The sequence below is a fragment of the Odocoileus virginianus genome, chromosome 6, assembly GCF_023699985.2.
Source record: "Odocoileus virginianus isolate 20LAN1187 ecotype Illinois chromosome 6, Ovbor_1.2, whole genome shotgun sequence".
Taxonomy (NCBI): Eukaryota; Metazoa; Chordata; class Mammalia; order Artiodactyla; family Cervidae; genus Odocoileus; species Odocoileus virginianus.
In genome coordinates, this window is record NC_069679.1 from 9252531 (window position 1) to 9267163 (window position 14633).

A 14633-nucleotide genomic window follows, 5' to 3' on the forward strand; every position below is an offset into this window, starting at 1 on the left:
TCAGTTTACCAGCACATCACTGATGTTTTCCCTCTAAAGTGCCCCATGCTCCTTGGAATGGTTTGGATAGAAAAGGCAATCCCCTTTTTGTAAGGTTGCTCAGACTGCAAGGGCGAGTAAACCTCTGAGAAATGCCTGGCCCACCCACTCCCAGAGACCCACTTTCTCTGCTCTATGCTCAGCAGGTCTCCGAGATGTGCTCTGAGAACCACCAGTTCTGTAACATCAAGGTGAGTGGTTCCGGGGGTGGCCGTGACCAAAACCACTGCCCCAAGCGGAGGACAAAGCCTCTGCCCATGGGGAGGGCTTGCTGGGGCGCTCAGTTCCCGTGTTCTTCGTCCCCACAGCCTGACTCCCAGGTCTCCAGATAATGGGAATCAGACCCCTGCCCACCCTCACAGGGCACACGGCTGTGCTGGTTGGACCCTGCTCTCACCAGATCTGCACATGGGAGTTCTAGGGTGCTCCCAGACTCGAGCTCAGAGGGCAGTGTGTGAACAGTGCTCTGAGCAGAAGCCACTGACTCCCGGGTTTCAGCCCAGGAGACAGCTGCCTGCATATACAGGGGGTCTGAGGTGTTGGGGTCCACTTCTCACCCGCCCATCCATCCCTCTCCCTCCTCCAACCCCTCCCGTGTGCAGTGCTACATCGATGGCCCTTATGGGACCCCCACTCGCAGGATCTTTGCCTCCGAGCATGCTGTGCTCATTGGTGCAGGCATTGGCATCACGCCCTTCGCCTCCATCCTGCAGAGCATCTTATACAGGTGGGTGGGCAGGCTGTGGTCCTGCCTGTATCCTGGGGCAGAATCTGAGAGATGGCCCCCCTCCCCACTCCCTTGTCACCTGTCTCCGTCTCCCCTGTTACCTCTTTCCTCTTCTGTTTCTCCTCCTGCTTTTTTCTGGGGTCTCATCCCTCCCCCTCCTCGTGGTCTCATCCCTCCCCCTGCCACCCCACCCTCCCTCCCTGTCCCCTGCACTGCTCTCTAGGGTCCTGAGAAATCTCATACTCACCCCAAACTCAAAACCCCCTCCTGTCCCCTCCCCTCAGACACCAGAAGAGAAAGCACATTTGCCCCAGTTGCCAGCACTCCTGGATGGACAGTGGTCAGGACGAGGACATGAAACTCCACAAGGTGAGTGAGCACTGCCTCCTACAGGCAGGACTCCAGAGCTTCTCCCCAGACACCAGAGCCAGTTCCTCCCCGCCCAGCTCGTCTCTCCATCTCAAGAGACATTCTGAGCCCTGAAGGCAGGCCTCTCATTAAAGAACACAGCCTGAAAGTCAGGCAGCTGGGATGCAATCATAGCCATGATGCTTGCTAGCCGTGGCCTGATGGTGGTTTTAAAAATGAAAATGCTCGCCATTTGAAAATTCATTATTCTGTGTAAGCCACTTAAAAGAGTTTCTTAAAAAAAAATGTTCTTCTGGCTTAATAAGCTTAAGAGCTCAGAACACTGCTTGCTGTGAGCAATAGATTATTAGGGAAAACTCTGACCTGGCAGTCTAGAACCCATGCTGGTCCCATGCTGCTCTGTAGCCTCATTCTTACCTCTGTGAGTCTCAGTTTGCACCCCCATCCCACTCCCCTCCCACCACCCCAGTTAAATGGGAATGGTAGTGTGTGCTGTGCTAAAAGCAGGGTGGTCACATGCGGGAGCCTAGGGAGCATAGATAAGAGTGAATGAGGTAACCCCCCCACCCCCCACCCTGATCTGGGCCCTTCTCCCTAGGTGGACTTCATCTGGATTAACCGAGACCAGCAGTCTTTCGAGTGGTTTGTGAGCCTGCTGACCAAACTGGAGATGGACCAGGCCGAGGAGACGCAGGAGGGTAGGAGAGGGATGGAGCTGGAGGATGATGGGGTGGGGGTTGGGGGGCGGTGGAGTTCAGGGTCTCTGTAAGAAAGTGTTTATTCTCTTCCTATCAGAAATGTAGGGGAGAGGGAGCTGTTTTTTTTTCCCGATAAAACATAATAATTTGTGAAACTTAAGAGAGTGGGGGAAAAAAACCCATTTATAATCCCATCTAGCTACCCAGGCATTTTGAAGGATTTCCTTCTGATACTTTTTTCTTATTCACATTTTATAAAAATGTATAGCCTGTTTCCCTGGTAGCTCAACTGATAAATCTGCCTGCAATGCAGGAGACCTGGGTTCATTCCATGGGTTGGGAGGATCCCCTGGAGAAGGGAACAGCTACCCACTCCAGTATTCTGGCTTGGAGAATTCCATGGACTGTATAGTCCATGGGGTCACAAAGACTCAGACACAACTGAGCGACTTTCACTTTCACTTTCCACCCATTTCTCTTTTTTACATGACATTTCTTTTTGTTCAAAATGAGCACTTATTAAAAAGTTAGATTCCCAGCCCTCATTCCAGATCGTTCAAATCAGATTCTCTGGAAGTAGGACTAGAGAAGTTACATTTTAACAAGCTTCTCAGATAATTCATATTCATGCTTCTTTAAGAAATTTTTTGAGGGATAAGTTATGTACAGTAAGATTCATCAATTTAAGTGTCCAAACAATATAATGGCCCTTTGACAAATGTGTCCAGTCGTATGACCTTAAAAGCAGGGTGGTCTCATGAGGGAGCCCAGGGAGCCCAATCAAAACATGGACCATTTCTTTTACCCCCAAAGCTCCCTCATCTCACTTTGCATCAACACCCTCTCTCCACTTACAGCCCTTGGCAACCAGTGATCTGCTTTCAGTCATGATAGTTTTGCCTTTTCTAGAATTTCATAACAGTGGAATCATATAATATTCATGTAGTCTTTTTAAACTTCTTTCACTTAACATAAAACCTTTGAGATTTACCCATGCTGTTGCATCTTTCAGTAAGTAAATTCCTTTTTGTTGTTAGGAAGCGTTCCATTTTATGGACATGCCACAATCTGTTTTTCCGTTCAGTTGTTGGTGGATATTAGAGTTATTTCCACTTGTTAGCCACTTTTGCCTATAAAAGTCTTTGTGTGGACATATGATTTCCATTCCTCTTGGGTTGATACTTAGAATTGGGATTGCTGGGTAGTATGGAATGTGCTCAGTTTTACTTTATAAGAAACTATCAAATTGTTTTTCCCAAGTGACTGTAACATTTGTATTTCCATCAGTAATGGAGTTCCAGTTGCTCTACAAACCTCATCAACTACAGCCTCATTTGATATTGGCAGTCTTTTTAATTTTAACTCATCTAGTGGGTGTGAGTGTAGGGGTATCTCAATATGCTCTTTTTTGTCTGTTTTGGTTTTAATTTTTTAAAATTGGAGGGTAATTGGTTTCCAATGTTGTGTTGGTTTCTGCTGTACAACAACGTGAATGAGCCATAAATAGACATCCATCCCCTCCTTCCTGGGCCTCCCTTACCTGCCCATCCCACCCCTCTAGGTTCAAAATACTCTTTTTCAAAAAATTTTTTTATTTATTTTTTATTTTAGGTTCAATATACTCTTAATTTGCATTTCCTTATTTACTAATAACATTGAAGATATCTTCATAGTCTTGCTGTATATGCCTTATTTATAAAGTGTTCAAATATTTTGTTCGCTCTTTAAATCCAATGTTTTTCTTGTTTTTACTAAGCTCTGGGAGTTCTTCATATATTCTGGAAACAGGTCTATAACCAGGTGTACGTTTTATAAATATGTTCTCCCAGTCTGTGGTTTGTCTTTTCATTTTCTTAAACTATCTTTTGAAGAACAAAATTTTGAAATTTTAATGATGTCCAATTTATCAGATTTTTTTTCTTGTAGAATTCATACTTTTTGTGTTCTAAAATCTTTGCCTTACATGAGGTCACAAGTATTTTATGTTTTCTCCCAGAAGTTTTATAGTTTTAGCTCTTATTTAGATCAGTTTTATAATGAATTCAACAATTCCAGGATATACGGTCAACATGCGAAAGTCAATTCTGTTTTTATTTGTCGTTGTTGTTCAGTTGCTCAGTCATGTCCAACTCTTTGTGACCCCGTGGACTGCTGCACACCAGGCCTCCCTGTCCTTCACCATCTCATGGAGTCTGCTCAAACTCATGTCCATTGAGTCCATGATGCCATCCAACCACCTCATCCTCTGTCATCCCCTTCTCCTCCTGCCTTCAATCTTTCCCAGCATCAGGATCTTTTCCAACAACAAAAAATTAATATCTGAAAATCTTTAAAATACTAAAAGCATGAAATGCTTAAGGATAAACTTAGCAAAATATGAGCAAGATCTGAACACTAAAAACTATAAAACATTTCTGAGAAATAGTTTTTTAAAAAATATTTCTTGTACTTGGAGTTTATTGACCTTCTCGGCCATATGGGCTTAAGAGTTTTCATCAAATTTGGATAAAATTCAGCCATTCTTCCTTTGCATATTTTTTTCTGTCTCCCCTACCCCTTCCTGTCACTTCAGTTACACAGATGTTATACTGATATCTCACAGGCTATTGGGAATCTGGTGGTTTTTTCCCGCTCAACCTATGCCACATTTTAGGTAGTTTCTGTTGCTATGGTTTCAAGTACACCTTTTGTTCTGCAGTATAGTACAGTACAGCGCAGTGCTCAGTCCTGTCTGACGCTTTGTGAGCCCATGGACTGCAGCCCTCCAGGCTCCTCTGTCCATGGGATTTTCCAGGCAAGGATACTGGAGAGGGGTGCCATTTCCTACTCCAGGGGATCTTGCTGACCCAGGGATCAAACTGGATGTCTCTGGCGTCTCCTGCATTGGCAGGCAGATTCTTTACCACTGAACCACCTGAGATCCTTCCAATTCTAGTAAGAGTCCCTGCAGGTTTTTACAAATAGATATTGAGAAGCTGATTCTAAAATTAATACATAAAAACCAAAAGACCTAGAATAGCTGTTAATCCTATCCATTGTGTTTTTCATTTCTGTTATTGTGTTTTGCTTCCACAGAACTTCTGTTTGGGTATCTTGTATGTCTTCTACTCTCCCCATCATGGCCCTTTGTTTTGTCTTTACATTCTCAAGCATGTTTATAATATATGTTGTAACATCTTTGTCTAAGTCCATCATCTCTGACACTTCTGGGTCTGTTTCTAATTACTAATTTTCTCCTGGTTTTTTTTTGCATGCTTGATAATTTGTTATTGGATGTCATGCATCATGAATCACATGTTGTCCTGTCTGTATTTTGTGGTATTTCTCTAAATAGTACTGTACTTTGTTTGGGTGCACAGTTACATTATTTAGGATGATTTGGATACTTTCAAGACTTGTTCTGTAACTTCTGTTAGGGTGAGTCCAGAGCAGCCTTTATTGTGGGTCTGATTCAGCCCCAGAGCTAAGGTGCTACACCTCTGAGGACTCATTCTACTGCCTTGTATATTACAAGCTCTCTGCATCCTTGATGATGGAATACAGATTATTCCCAGCTCCGGTTGAGCTCCAGGCACTGTGGCGCCTCATGTTTCCTGGTAGTTTTCTTTCACGTGTGTATAGACTAACCCTCTGCCGAAGACTGAGGGGGAACTTGGTGCGGCTTTCTAGAGCGGTGAGTCCCTGTCCTCCCTTCCTCTTTCTCTTCTTCCTTCTCTCTCTCTTTTGTCTGCAGGTGCCTTTCTTCTAGTTTTGTGCCTGGCACGTCCTAGCTGTCTTGGCCTCTCTGAACTCCAGTATCTGTCTCCTCAACTCAGTGAGGCTGACACCAGTCGGCTGTAAAGCTCACTTCATTATTTTCTCTCTCAGCGAAGACAGTTCTGCACAACTTGTGGATCAGTGTCTGGAAACCGTTGTTTTATATATCTTGCTCATGTTTCTAGTTGTTCAAGAAGAGAGAGTGTTATGATTCCTTTTACTCAAGTATGGTTTTTAAAAACTCTTTAATTAATTATTTATTTGACTGCACTGGGTCTTAGCTGTGCGTGGGGTCTTTTCTGTAGTTGTGGTAGGCAGGCTTCTCTTGTCGAGGAGCCCGGGCTCTAGAGTGCACGGGCTCGGTAAACATAAGTGCAGGCTTAGTCGTCCCACGGAATGCAGGATCTTAGCTCCCTGACCAGGGACCAAACCCACATCTTCTGTACTGGAAAGCGGGTTTTTAACCACTGGACCACCAGGGAAGTCCCTCCAATACTGATTTTTAATAGATGTAATCTGTAAGTAGAGATGAACATATTTATTTATTTGTGGTGTGTGCTCAATATTTTTCCTGATGAAGTGGCAATCAAAAATTCCAGAAAGTGGTCTGATATAAAGATTATATAGCTTGGCATGTACAAATTCTTTTGTGGATGGTCCTTTCTTTTATATGTTTGTTAAACTGAAATGTTTAAAGTCCTCCTCCAGCCCATGCAGTCTCCCCTCCCCACCCAGCGAGTGTTGTACCCTACATTTTTTACTAAGCACTATATGATAACATGTTTCTCTGGGATACATAGTAGTCCTCTTGAGACATTTTTGTTGAATACTGCGGTTTTGTACTGTACTTAAAGTTGATCTGTTAGTCACTATTTTGTTTTGTTATGCTTTACTTGTCGAAAATCTTATAGAAGAAGGAACACTTTAGATATGCTTCTAACTTCAAAAGAATTGGTGGGGTTTTCTTATACTGTTGAATTCACTGGAACTAGATATTATTTGGCTGTTTAATTATCACAGGGTTGCCATGAGTAAATTCAAATTTCTATGATAAACATAGTTTATAAGCCCAAGTAATCAAACACAGTTTTCTACAAAAACATTCCAACACATGTAGTTTACTATAATAAACATCCAGAGCCTTAAAGCACAAGTCAACAGTCTTTGGAAGATGACAATCAAACCCTAAATGTTGCAATAAAGCTTCTTGCCCTTTCTTGTAAATAATAATTAAAGCAAATATTTATATAGCATTGACTTTGTTCTAAATGCTTAAGTATTTTAATTCATATAAGAAATGTGCTTTTATGATGATAGCCTCAGGGGAAGTTTAGATTTAATTTAAATTTTCTGGTTACTGGTATATAAATATTTACTGTTTGCTTCTTCCTAATCTATGTAAGCAAAGGGTAACAGCGAACCCAGTGCTTTGCATTCTCAAAGTCACTTGAGTCAACAACTTTGCTACCTCAAATTTCTTCCAAGGTTTCTCATTAATTGCAGCTGAAGCACATGGCCTCTGATTTAAACTTTAATTATATACCAAGGTTTGAGTTAAAGAATTTGTGGTTTATAATTTTTGATGTCTTTAGGTTTCAGTCATTTTGTTTGACTTGAATATTCTACTGTAACCCAAAATAACTCTAGAATCTTGAGCACCTTGTTTTGCCTCTACTTCCTGGTCTGAAAAATATGGATACTAAGTACCTACCTCTTAGGATTGTCATGAGGATTGGATGAGAGATCATCTGTATAGCACCTAGAACAGGGGCTGGAAATTAATACCTGCTCAGTAAAGTTAGCAGTAGCAGAAATAGTACTAAGATTAGTAGTAGCAGTAGTAGTAACTGCTCACTGAATTTAATATTAGAAGTAATAATAGTAGTAGTAATTGCCCCATAAATTTAATAGTAGTAGTGTATCAATACTAGTAGTATGTAATGACTTATCTAATGAATAGTACAGTTAATGGTTTGCCATAAATTATTCAACCACGCCCCTACCACGGGACATTTTGTTTATTCCTAATTCTTTATCATCGTAAGTAAAGCTGCAATTAATATGCATGTGCACAGAGATTTTTTTTCCCCTTTCTTTGGATGATTCCCTTAAGGGAGTGTCCCAGAAGTGGGAGGACTGCCTTGAACACAAGTGTCTTGGAGAGAGTGAAGACGTCCACAGCACCTCCTTCTCCCTCCCACCCCGGTGTCTCCTCATCTCCTTTCACCCCCATGTGGGGGCTAGTGACTGTGCAGGAGGGGGAAGAAGGACCAGGCTTCTTTGGGGTGGGCATCCCTTATGGTATGTCTCTTTCCCTCCTGCGCTGCCAGCCCTGCTCAAGTTCAGTGATGTGTGAGATAAAATGTGGTGTCCCTCTTAGGGTCACTTGCATTAAGAATTTTTTTTTATTGGAGTATAGTTGCTTTACAATATTGTGTCAGTTTCTACTGTACAGCAAAGTAAGCCAGCTATATGTGTACATAGATCCCGTCTTTTTTGGATTTCTTTCCCATTCAGAGAAAGAGCTGTACAGTAGGTTCTCATTAGTTATCTATTTTATGCATAGTGGTGGGTATATGTCACAGAGCTTCCCAGGAGGCACTAGTGGTAAAGAACCTGCCTGCCAGTGCAGGAGACATAAGAGACACAGGTTTGATCTCTGGGTCAGGAAGATCCCCTGGAGAAGGGAATGGTAACCCACTCCAGTATTCTTGCCTGAAGAATCCCATGGACAGAGGAGCCTCATGGGCTACAGTCCATGGGGTCACATTGAGTCGGATACAACTGAAGCAACTTCAATCATGAGTGCACATATATATGTCAATCCCAATCTCCCAGTTCATCCCACCCTCCTTCCTCCTTTGGAGGCCTTATGTTTATAGGGCCATTAGCATTTTAACAATGGCTGAGATTTTAAGCCAAAGGAAAAGTGGGCTAATAAAACAGTAGAGAACAAGCTGGGATGGCCTGAATCCTTGAGGGAGAGGCAGGGATGAGGGGCAGCACTCAGCAGTCTTCTCCCCTTCCTGGCACACAGGGAAAGTGATTACGTTTGTCTGCCACCTCTGGGATCACAGAGGAAACTGCTTGAGCTCGGAGATGCCCACTGAAGGCACCAGTTCCTAAAGCTGGTGGGATCAACAGCTCACAGACCTGTCCCATTGCAGACAGAGCCATGGACACTCACGCCTAATGGGTCTCCTTGATGCCAGTCTCTGAGCTGTCCATTCAGTCCTCTGACGCCCCTCCCTGAATTGCCCTTTTCATCTCATCTTGCCCTGCTCCAGGACCCTCTCCCTGCCCTCCTTCCCTAGCAGGGCATTCCAGATCCTTCCCATTCTGGCCTCAGTGTGTATTCAGTCCTGTCCCCTGTCACACCCATTCAAGGATGCTCTGTCCCAGCCTGGCAGTCACATCGTGACCCACCAACACCAGTCTCCTGCCCTTGGCTCTGCTGCTCCCTTCTGAGCGTACCTTCCTTTCACCTCCTCTTTGAGTCTCACCCATCTGCCAAGACCTCACCCAGTCCCCCCCAGCCCGGGAAGCAGCTCGTCTGCTCCCGCCTTCCCTGTATATCAATAGCATTTGCCCTCTGATCCACTCCCAGGTGGTTCAGACAGTAAAGAATCCGCCTGCAATGCAGGAGATGCAGGTTCAATACCTGGGTTAGGAAGATCCCCTGGAGAAGGGAATGGCAACCCACTCCAGTATTCTTGCCTGGAGAATCCCACAGACAGAGGAGACTGACAGGCTACAGTCCACAGGGTCGCAAAGAGTTGGACATGACTAAAGTGACTTAGTATGCATGCACACACTCAAATATGAGGTCTAGCTCCTGGGGTGGTTGTAAGGCTTACATTGGACAGTGGCTATAAGGTAACTCGTGTATGCCATGCATAGGGCCTGCCCAGCTCAAGCAGCCCAAGGTGGTCATCTTTCCCCTCTATGGTGTTGGTCAGATGGAGGTACTGGATGAACACGTTAGCGGATGGTATTTGTATGAGTCCCCTCCAAGCCCTGGGGCAGAGTGGCTGGCGTCCTGCCCTGTCCTCATCACAGGTGCTGGCCCCTCAGCCCTGCCCTCTCCTCCCACCACGTAGGCCGTTTTCTGGAGCTGCATATGTACATGACCTCTGCGCTGAGCAAGAACGACATAAAGGCCATTGGTCTGCAGATGGCCCTTGACCTCCTGGCCAAGAAGGAGAAGAAGGATTCCATCACGGGCCTCCAGACACGCACCCAGCCTGGGCGGCCTGACTGGAACAAGGTAAAGGCCACCTGGAGTCCTGAAGCCTGCAGGGACTAGTGGGGCTGAGAGCCGGAGGCACTGGCTAGGGAGATTTGGGCCAAGCAACCAGAAGCATAGCTTGGGGCCAGCATCCAGAGTCCAGCTAGGATCTCAGGGCTGGAATGGGAGGCAGGGTACCTATGTTCTGGCTCAGCACTACCTCACTTTGTTCCACCACTAGCCTCTGTTTCCCCATCTGCTCACAGAGCAAGTTAGTCCATGGGACCTCTAAGGCCCCTCCCAGCCTGCACACACCCTGCAGACCAGAGTCCAAAGGCCCCAGTGGACAGAGTTCTGGGGAGATATCAGGCCTTATCCCAGTCTTTCTATTTTATTCCTCAGATTGATTTTATTATTATTTTTCCTCCCTGAGCACTTACCAGTTGGGGTGTAGTGTTTGCCTGAAATGACCAGAAGGTATTGCTTTTCAAACTGCTGTAGGTGATCTGTGTTTAGATGGTAAGAGCTGGTGGGGAAGGGATGCCAGCAGGCCGTGAACACCAAGAAAACTTTAGGCAAGGAAATTCTTAAGCAGAACTTGGGGTGGAAAACGGTCCTCCCCGGGGAAGAAAGCCTGACTTCAGGACAGAGGCATGTGAGGCTCATGTGAAGTTGGGGTGTTGGGGCTCAGTGTGCCCGCTGCCTGCTGGGCTCTGCCATCGCCCCCCAGCACTGCAGCTGGTTAGTACATGTCTCCCCCATGGATGCAGCCCGTTAAGTGGAGGGCCTGGGTCTTATCTGCTTCTGGTCCAGCCCTCCCTGGGGTCTGGGTCAGGTTATACATTTAGCAAATGGCCCCTAAACTAATGGCCGAAGCCAAGCAGCTATGCCCTGGAGCTCCTCGTGGGGAGGACAGCCACCCTGGCCCATGATGCCCTCGGTCCCACTGGGTGAGTCACTGGGCAGGTTCAAAGTCCCCCTCTTCTCCCTCTGCCCTTCCCCCATTCTGCGGACTCTAGGTGTTCCAGAAGGTGGCCGCTGAGAAGAAGGGCAAGGTGCAGGTCTTCTTCTGTGGCTCCCCAGCTCTGGCCAAGATCCTCAAGGGCCACTGTGAGCAGTTCAGCTTCAAGTTTTTCCAGGAGAACTTCTAGCCCTGCCTCTCCCAGCTCCGCCCAAACCCACACTGCCCACCAGCCTGATGAGACTGCTGCTGGTGCCCTGCAGGGACCAGCCTCAAGAGGACCCAGCAAATCCAGCTCCACATGCAGAACAGGAGGCCCTAGGAGGCAGATGGACTTCCTTGAGAGCCCAGGGAGAGGGCGGGGTCTTGTGGGGTGCTGCTGTGAGTTTGGGAATTGCTGTGGGGCTGGGCAGACTTGGTCGGGGGGATAGAGGGGTGGAGGTGACATGGTTGGGGAGCACAGGGGGCCTCCCCAGGGCAACCCGTCTTCCAGAAGCCCTCTGAGGACACCTTCCCTCCTTCTACAGTGGCCCCAGACCCACCTGATCATCATGGTCATTCTGGAACTTCCACACACACAGCATTTTATTATGAAAACTTTCAGACATACAGAAAATTTAAAGACTCATCCAGGGAACAGTGTTACCCACTTTTTAGATTCCTCAGTTAACATTTTGCTGTGTTTGGCTTACTACATATTTTCTATCTCCCCCTCCCTCTATTCATCCATCAGGCTATCCTGTTTTTCTGATGCATTTCAAAGCACCCCTTGCTACTCAGAGGAACTTTCTTTAAAGGTAGATTCCTGGGATCCATGCCCAGAAATTCTGATTCTGCAGATCTGGGGTTGAGACGTGGAATGTGTGTTTTATCCAGAATCCATGTCCATGGGGAGAGATGAGCAGCTAATTTCCTCTTCTCTTTGTCTTCCCATCGCTCTTTATATCTGTGTCCCTTTTCTTCTGTCTTTCTCCTGTGTCGCTCCCCTGTGTTGTCCCTTCCTTGCTCGGCATGATGCTTTTCCCTTCTCTCCACACACTGAGTCATTAGAGAAGTGGGGTGGAGACAGAGTCTCTGTGTGTGTCTCCATGGGAGTCAGAGAAGTCCTGTGCCTGGGAATCTGGCAGGTTGTGGCTTGTAGCTCAGTTCAGCTGTGCCCCAGTGGTGAGCCCTGGAAACCTCCTCGAGCTTGTTTCATCTGAAGGATGGGCCTGATGCCCTGCCTCCCCAATCACAGTTGCTGGGGGTGAAATGAGACATCACCAGTAGTGCTCAGGACATTCATCCTCTGTCCCTGGGTGGCTCTTTATATTGCTCCAGCATCTGAGTCTCTACATCTTCTGTCTATTTCATGAAAGTGAAAGTGAAAGTCGCTCAGTTGTGTCCAACTCTTTGGGACCCCATGGACTATGCAGTCCATGGAATTCTCCAGGCCAGAATACTGAAGTGGGTAGCCTTTCCTTTCTCCAGGGAATCTTCCCAACCCAGGGATCAAACCCAGGTCTCCCACATTGCAGGCGGATTCTTTACCAGGTGAACCACAAGGGAAGCCCAAGAATACTGGAGTGGGGAGCCTGTTCCTTCTCGAGGGGATCTTCCCGACCCAGAAATCGAACCAGGGTCTCCTGCATCGCAGGCAAATTCTTTACCAACTGAGCTATGAGGGAAGCCTGTTCCCTACTTCATAGCTCCCTCTCTGTCTGTGTTGGAGCCTCTTTTTGTATCTGTCACTGTCCAGACAGGTATAGATGGCAAGGACAGCAAATACAGAAGCTCTCCTGCTGGGTGGCAGGCAGGGGCAGCAGGGCTGGCCTCACCCCCAGACCTGAGCTGGTTGTTTTCTCTCTGCCCCACACTGAAAGCCCCTGGGGACCTCACAGTTGCCTCATGTCCTCTACCTTGCAGCTGGTCTTGCTGGGTTGCACCTCTTGTGACAGTCTAAACTCTCCTCCCCAAAGCAGCTTTCAGGGGGTTGGAATCAGGCACTTTCCAATGGGATTGTAGAATATACCTTTCTTTTCTGTGGGTTAGAAGTCCTGGGCACGGAACAGGTAAAGATGACAACCATGATGGTGACACCTCTTAAAAGGGCTGGGCATCAGAGCGGGACCTGGGACACAGCAGGTGAGGGGAGTGCAGAGGACACTTGGAGTCATCTTGTGGGTGACAATGAAACGACATCGGTGAGAGAAGTTCTTTTCAAATAGCAGCAGCAAAAGGGGACTTCCCTGATGGCCCAGTGGCTGATTCTGTGCTCCCAATGCCGGGGGTCCAGGTTTGATCCCTGGCCAGGGAACTAACTCCCACATGCCACAACGAAAAGTTCCCATTCCGCAGCTAAGATATCCCACATGCCACTACTAAAGACCCCACACGCCACCACTAAAACCCAGCACAACCAAATAAATGTATTTTTAAAAAGCAGCAGCAGCAAGAAAAGGGGATGGTAGATAAGGATGTTGAAGTGCACCTTGGGGCAGAGGGCAGGACAGAGCATGAGGACTGGGACAGAGAAAAGGTGGGACACAGGACATCATATTCCGGATGCAGGAGGAGCGGGAGGAAGAATGCAAGAGGAAGAGTGGGACCCAGCTGTCAGCCCAGGTAACGGAGGCGCCCACGCGAGCCCTATGGAGGGCAGGAAGGAGGGGCACTGGGTCCACAGGGCCTCTCCTGGTGCTGGGGCCTCTGCGCACGGTTGTGTTTCATTTCCAACAAGCCTGGGATAGACATCTAACTCCCATGGAGAAACTCGGACCAAGAACAGTCAACTTACCAGCCTGGGGTCACGCTCCTGGAGCCCATTTCCTCCTGTTGAGTCTGTGTTTTCACCTTGTCATCAGTCTTGGGATAGCTTGGGGAAAAAAAAAGTGTCACTTAGCGGAGTGTAGATGTAAGCTAAGAGGGTATCCTGATGGGGGACTGGTAAAGAGAATATAGCAAAGTCATGTGGCAAGAGTTTGCAGACCATTCTAGTGTGTGCTAACAGGACTTCACACACACACACACACATGCACACACACACACTCATGCACACACACACACTCACACACACACACACGCATGCACACACAGGACTTCTCTCTCTCTCACACACACACACACACACTCATGCACACACACACACTCACGCACACACAGTCACCATTATCTAACAGTTTGCCCAGGACAGCTGCTCATACTCCCCTGAAACACTGGTCCCCCAGCCCGCAGTTCCTTGCTCTCTCATTACAGATTTCCACTGATCTGCCACTGCATACAAACAGCAATTTTATCTTCCGAAGGGCATGGGAGCATGTGGAGGAACTTGCACCTAGATTCTAAAATCCTTGAAGGATCCACAGGTGTGACTTGTGACCATGTGTGTCCAAGGCTTTCTCGCCTGACATACCCTAGTTACCCACTGGAGGGCGCTGCGGAACCGGCGATCTCAAGAGGGTTTGTTCTGCTGGGAGGGAGGCTGGCTTCCGAAGGGTAGTGAATCTGGAAGAGCCGGGAAATAAAGCCCCACCCTGAAGCTCTTTGCTGGAGGCAACAGCTCCGTGCCGGGACTCAGGCAGAGCCGTGAAGTCAAGAGACTTCATTTTCAAGGTTAGAGTTTCTCGGGACTTCGTGGTGGTCCAGTGGTTAAGACTGTGTTTCAGAGTCTCATGCACCTTCACAGGGTGCATGGGTTCCATCCCTGGTCGGGAACTTCCAAATGTCCTGAGGCACGGCAAAGAAGAAAAGTCAGTTTCTCTAGCTGCCAGCCTCTTAGTGACACACAAACACACAAATGCACGCACAGCCCTCCACCTCCCCACCCTCTGCTCCACACCCACACCACACCACGCACGCACAGCCCTCCACCTCCCC

General features: G+C 47.2%; 1 protein-coding gene across 1 annotated transcript in view; it reads left to right on the forward strand.

The window, feature by feature from the left end:
• The window catches only part of NOX5 (NADPH oxidase 5), a 37228-nt gene extending 26024 nt beyond the window's left edge, over positions 1-11204 (forward strand). The window contains exons 12-17 of the mRNA XM_070468710.1: positions 183-230; positions 642-766; positions 1051-1135; positions 1734-1833; positions 9690-9856; positions 10837-11204. Of these exons, the coding sequence (XP_070324811.1) occupies positions 183-230; positions 642-766; positions 1051-1135; positions 1734-1833; positions 9690-9856; positions 10837-10968 (657 nt within the window). The 3' untranslated portion in view covers positions 10969-11204. The remainder of the gene's footprint in view (positions 1-182; positions 231-641; positions 767-1050; positions 1136-1733; positions 1834-9689; positions 9857-10836) is intronic.
• Positions 11205-14633: the final 3429 nt, after the last annotated feature.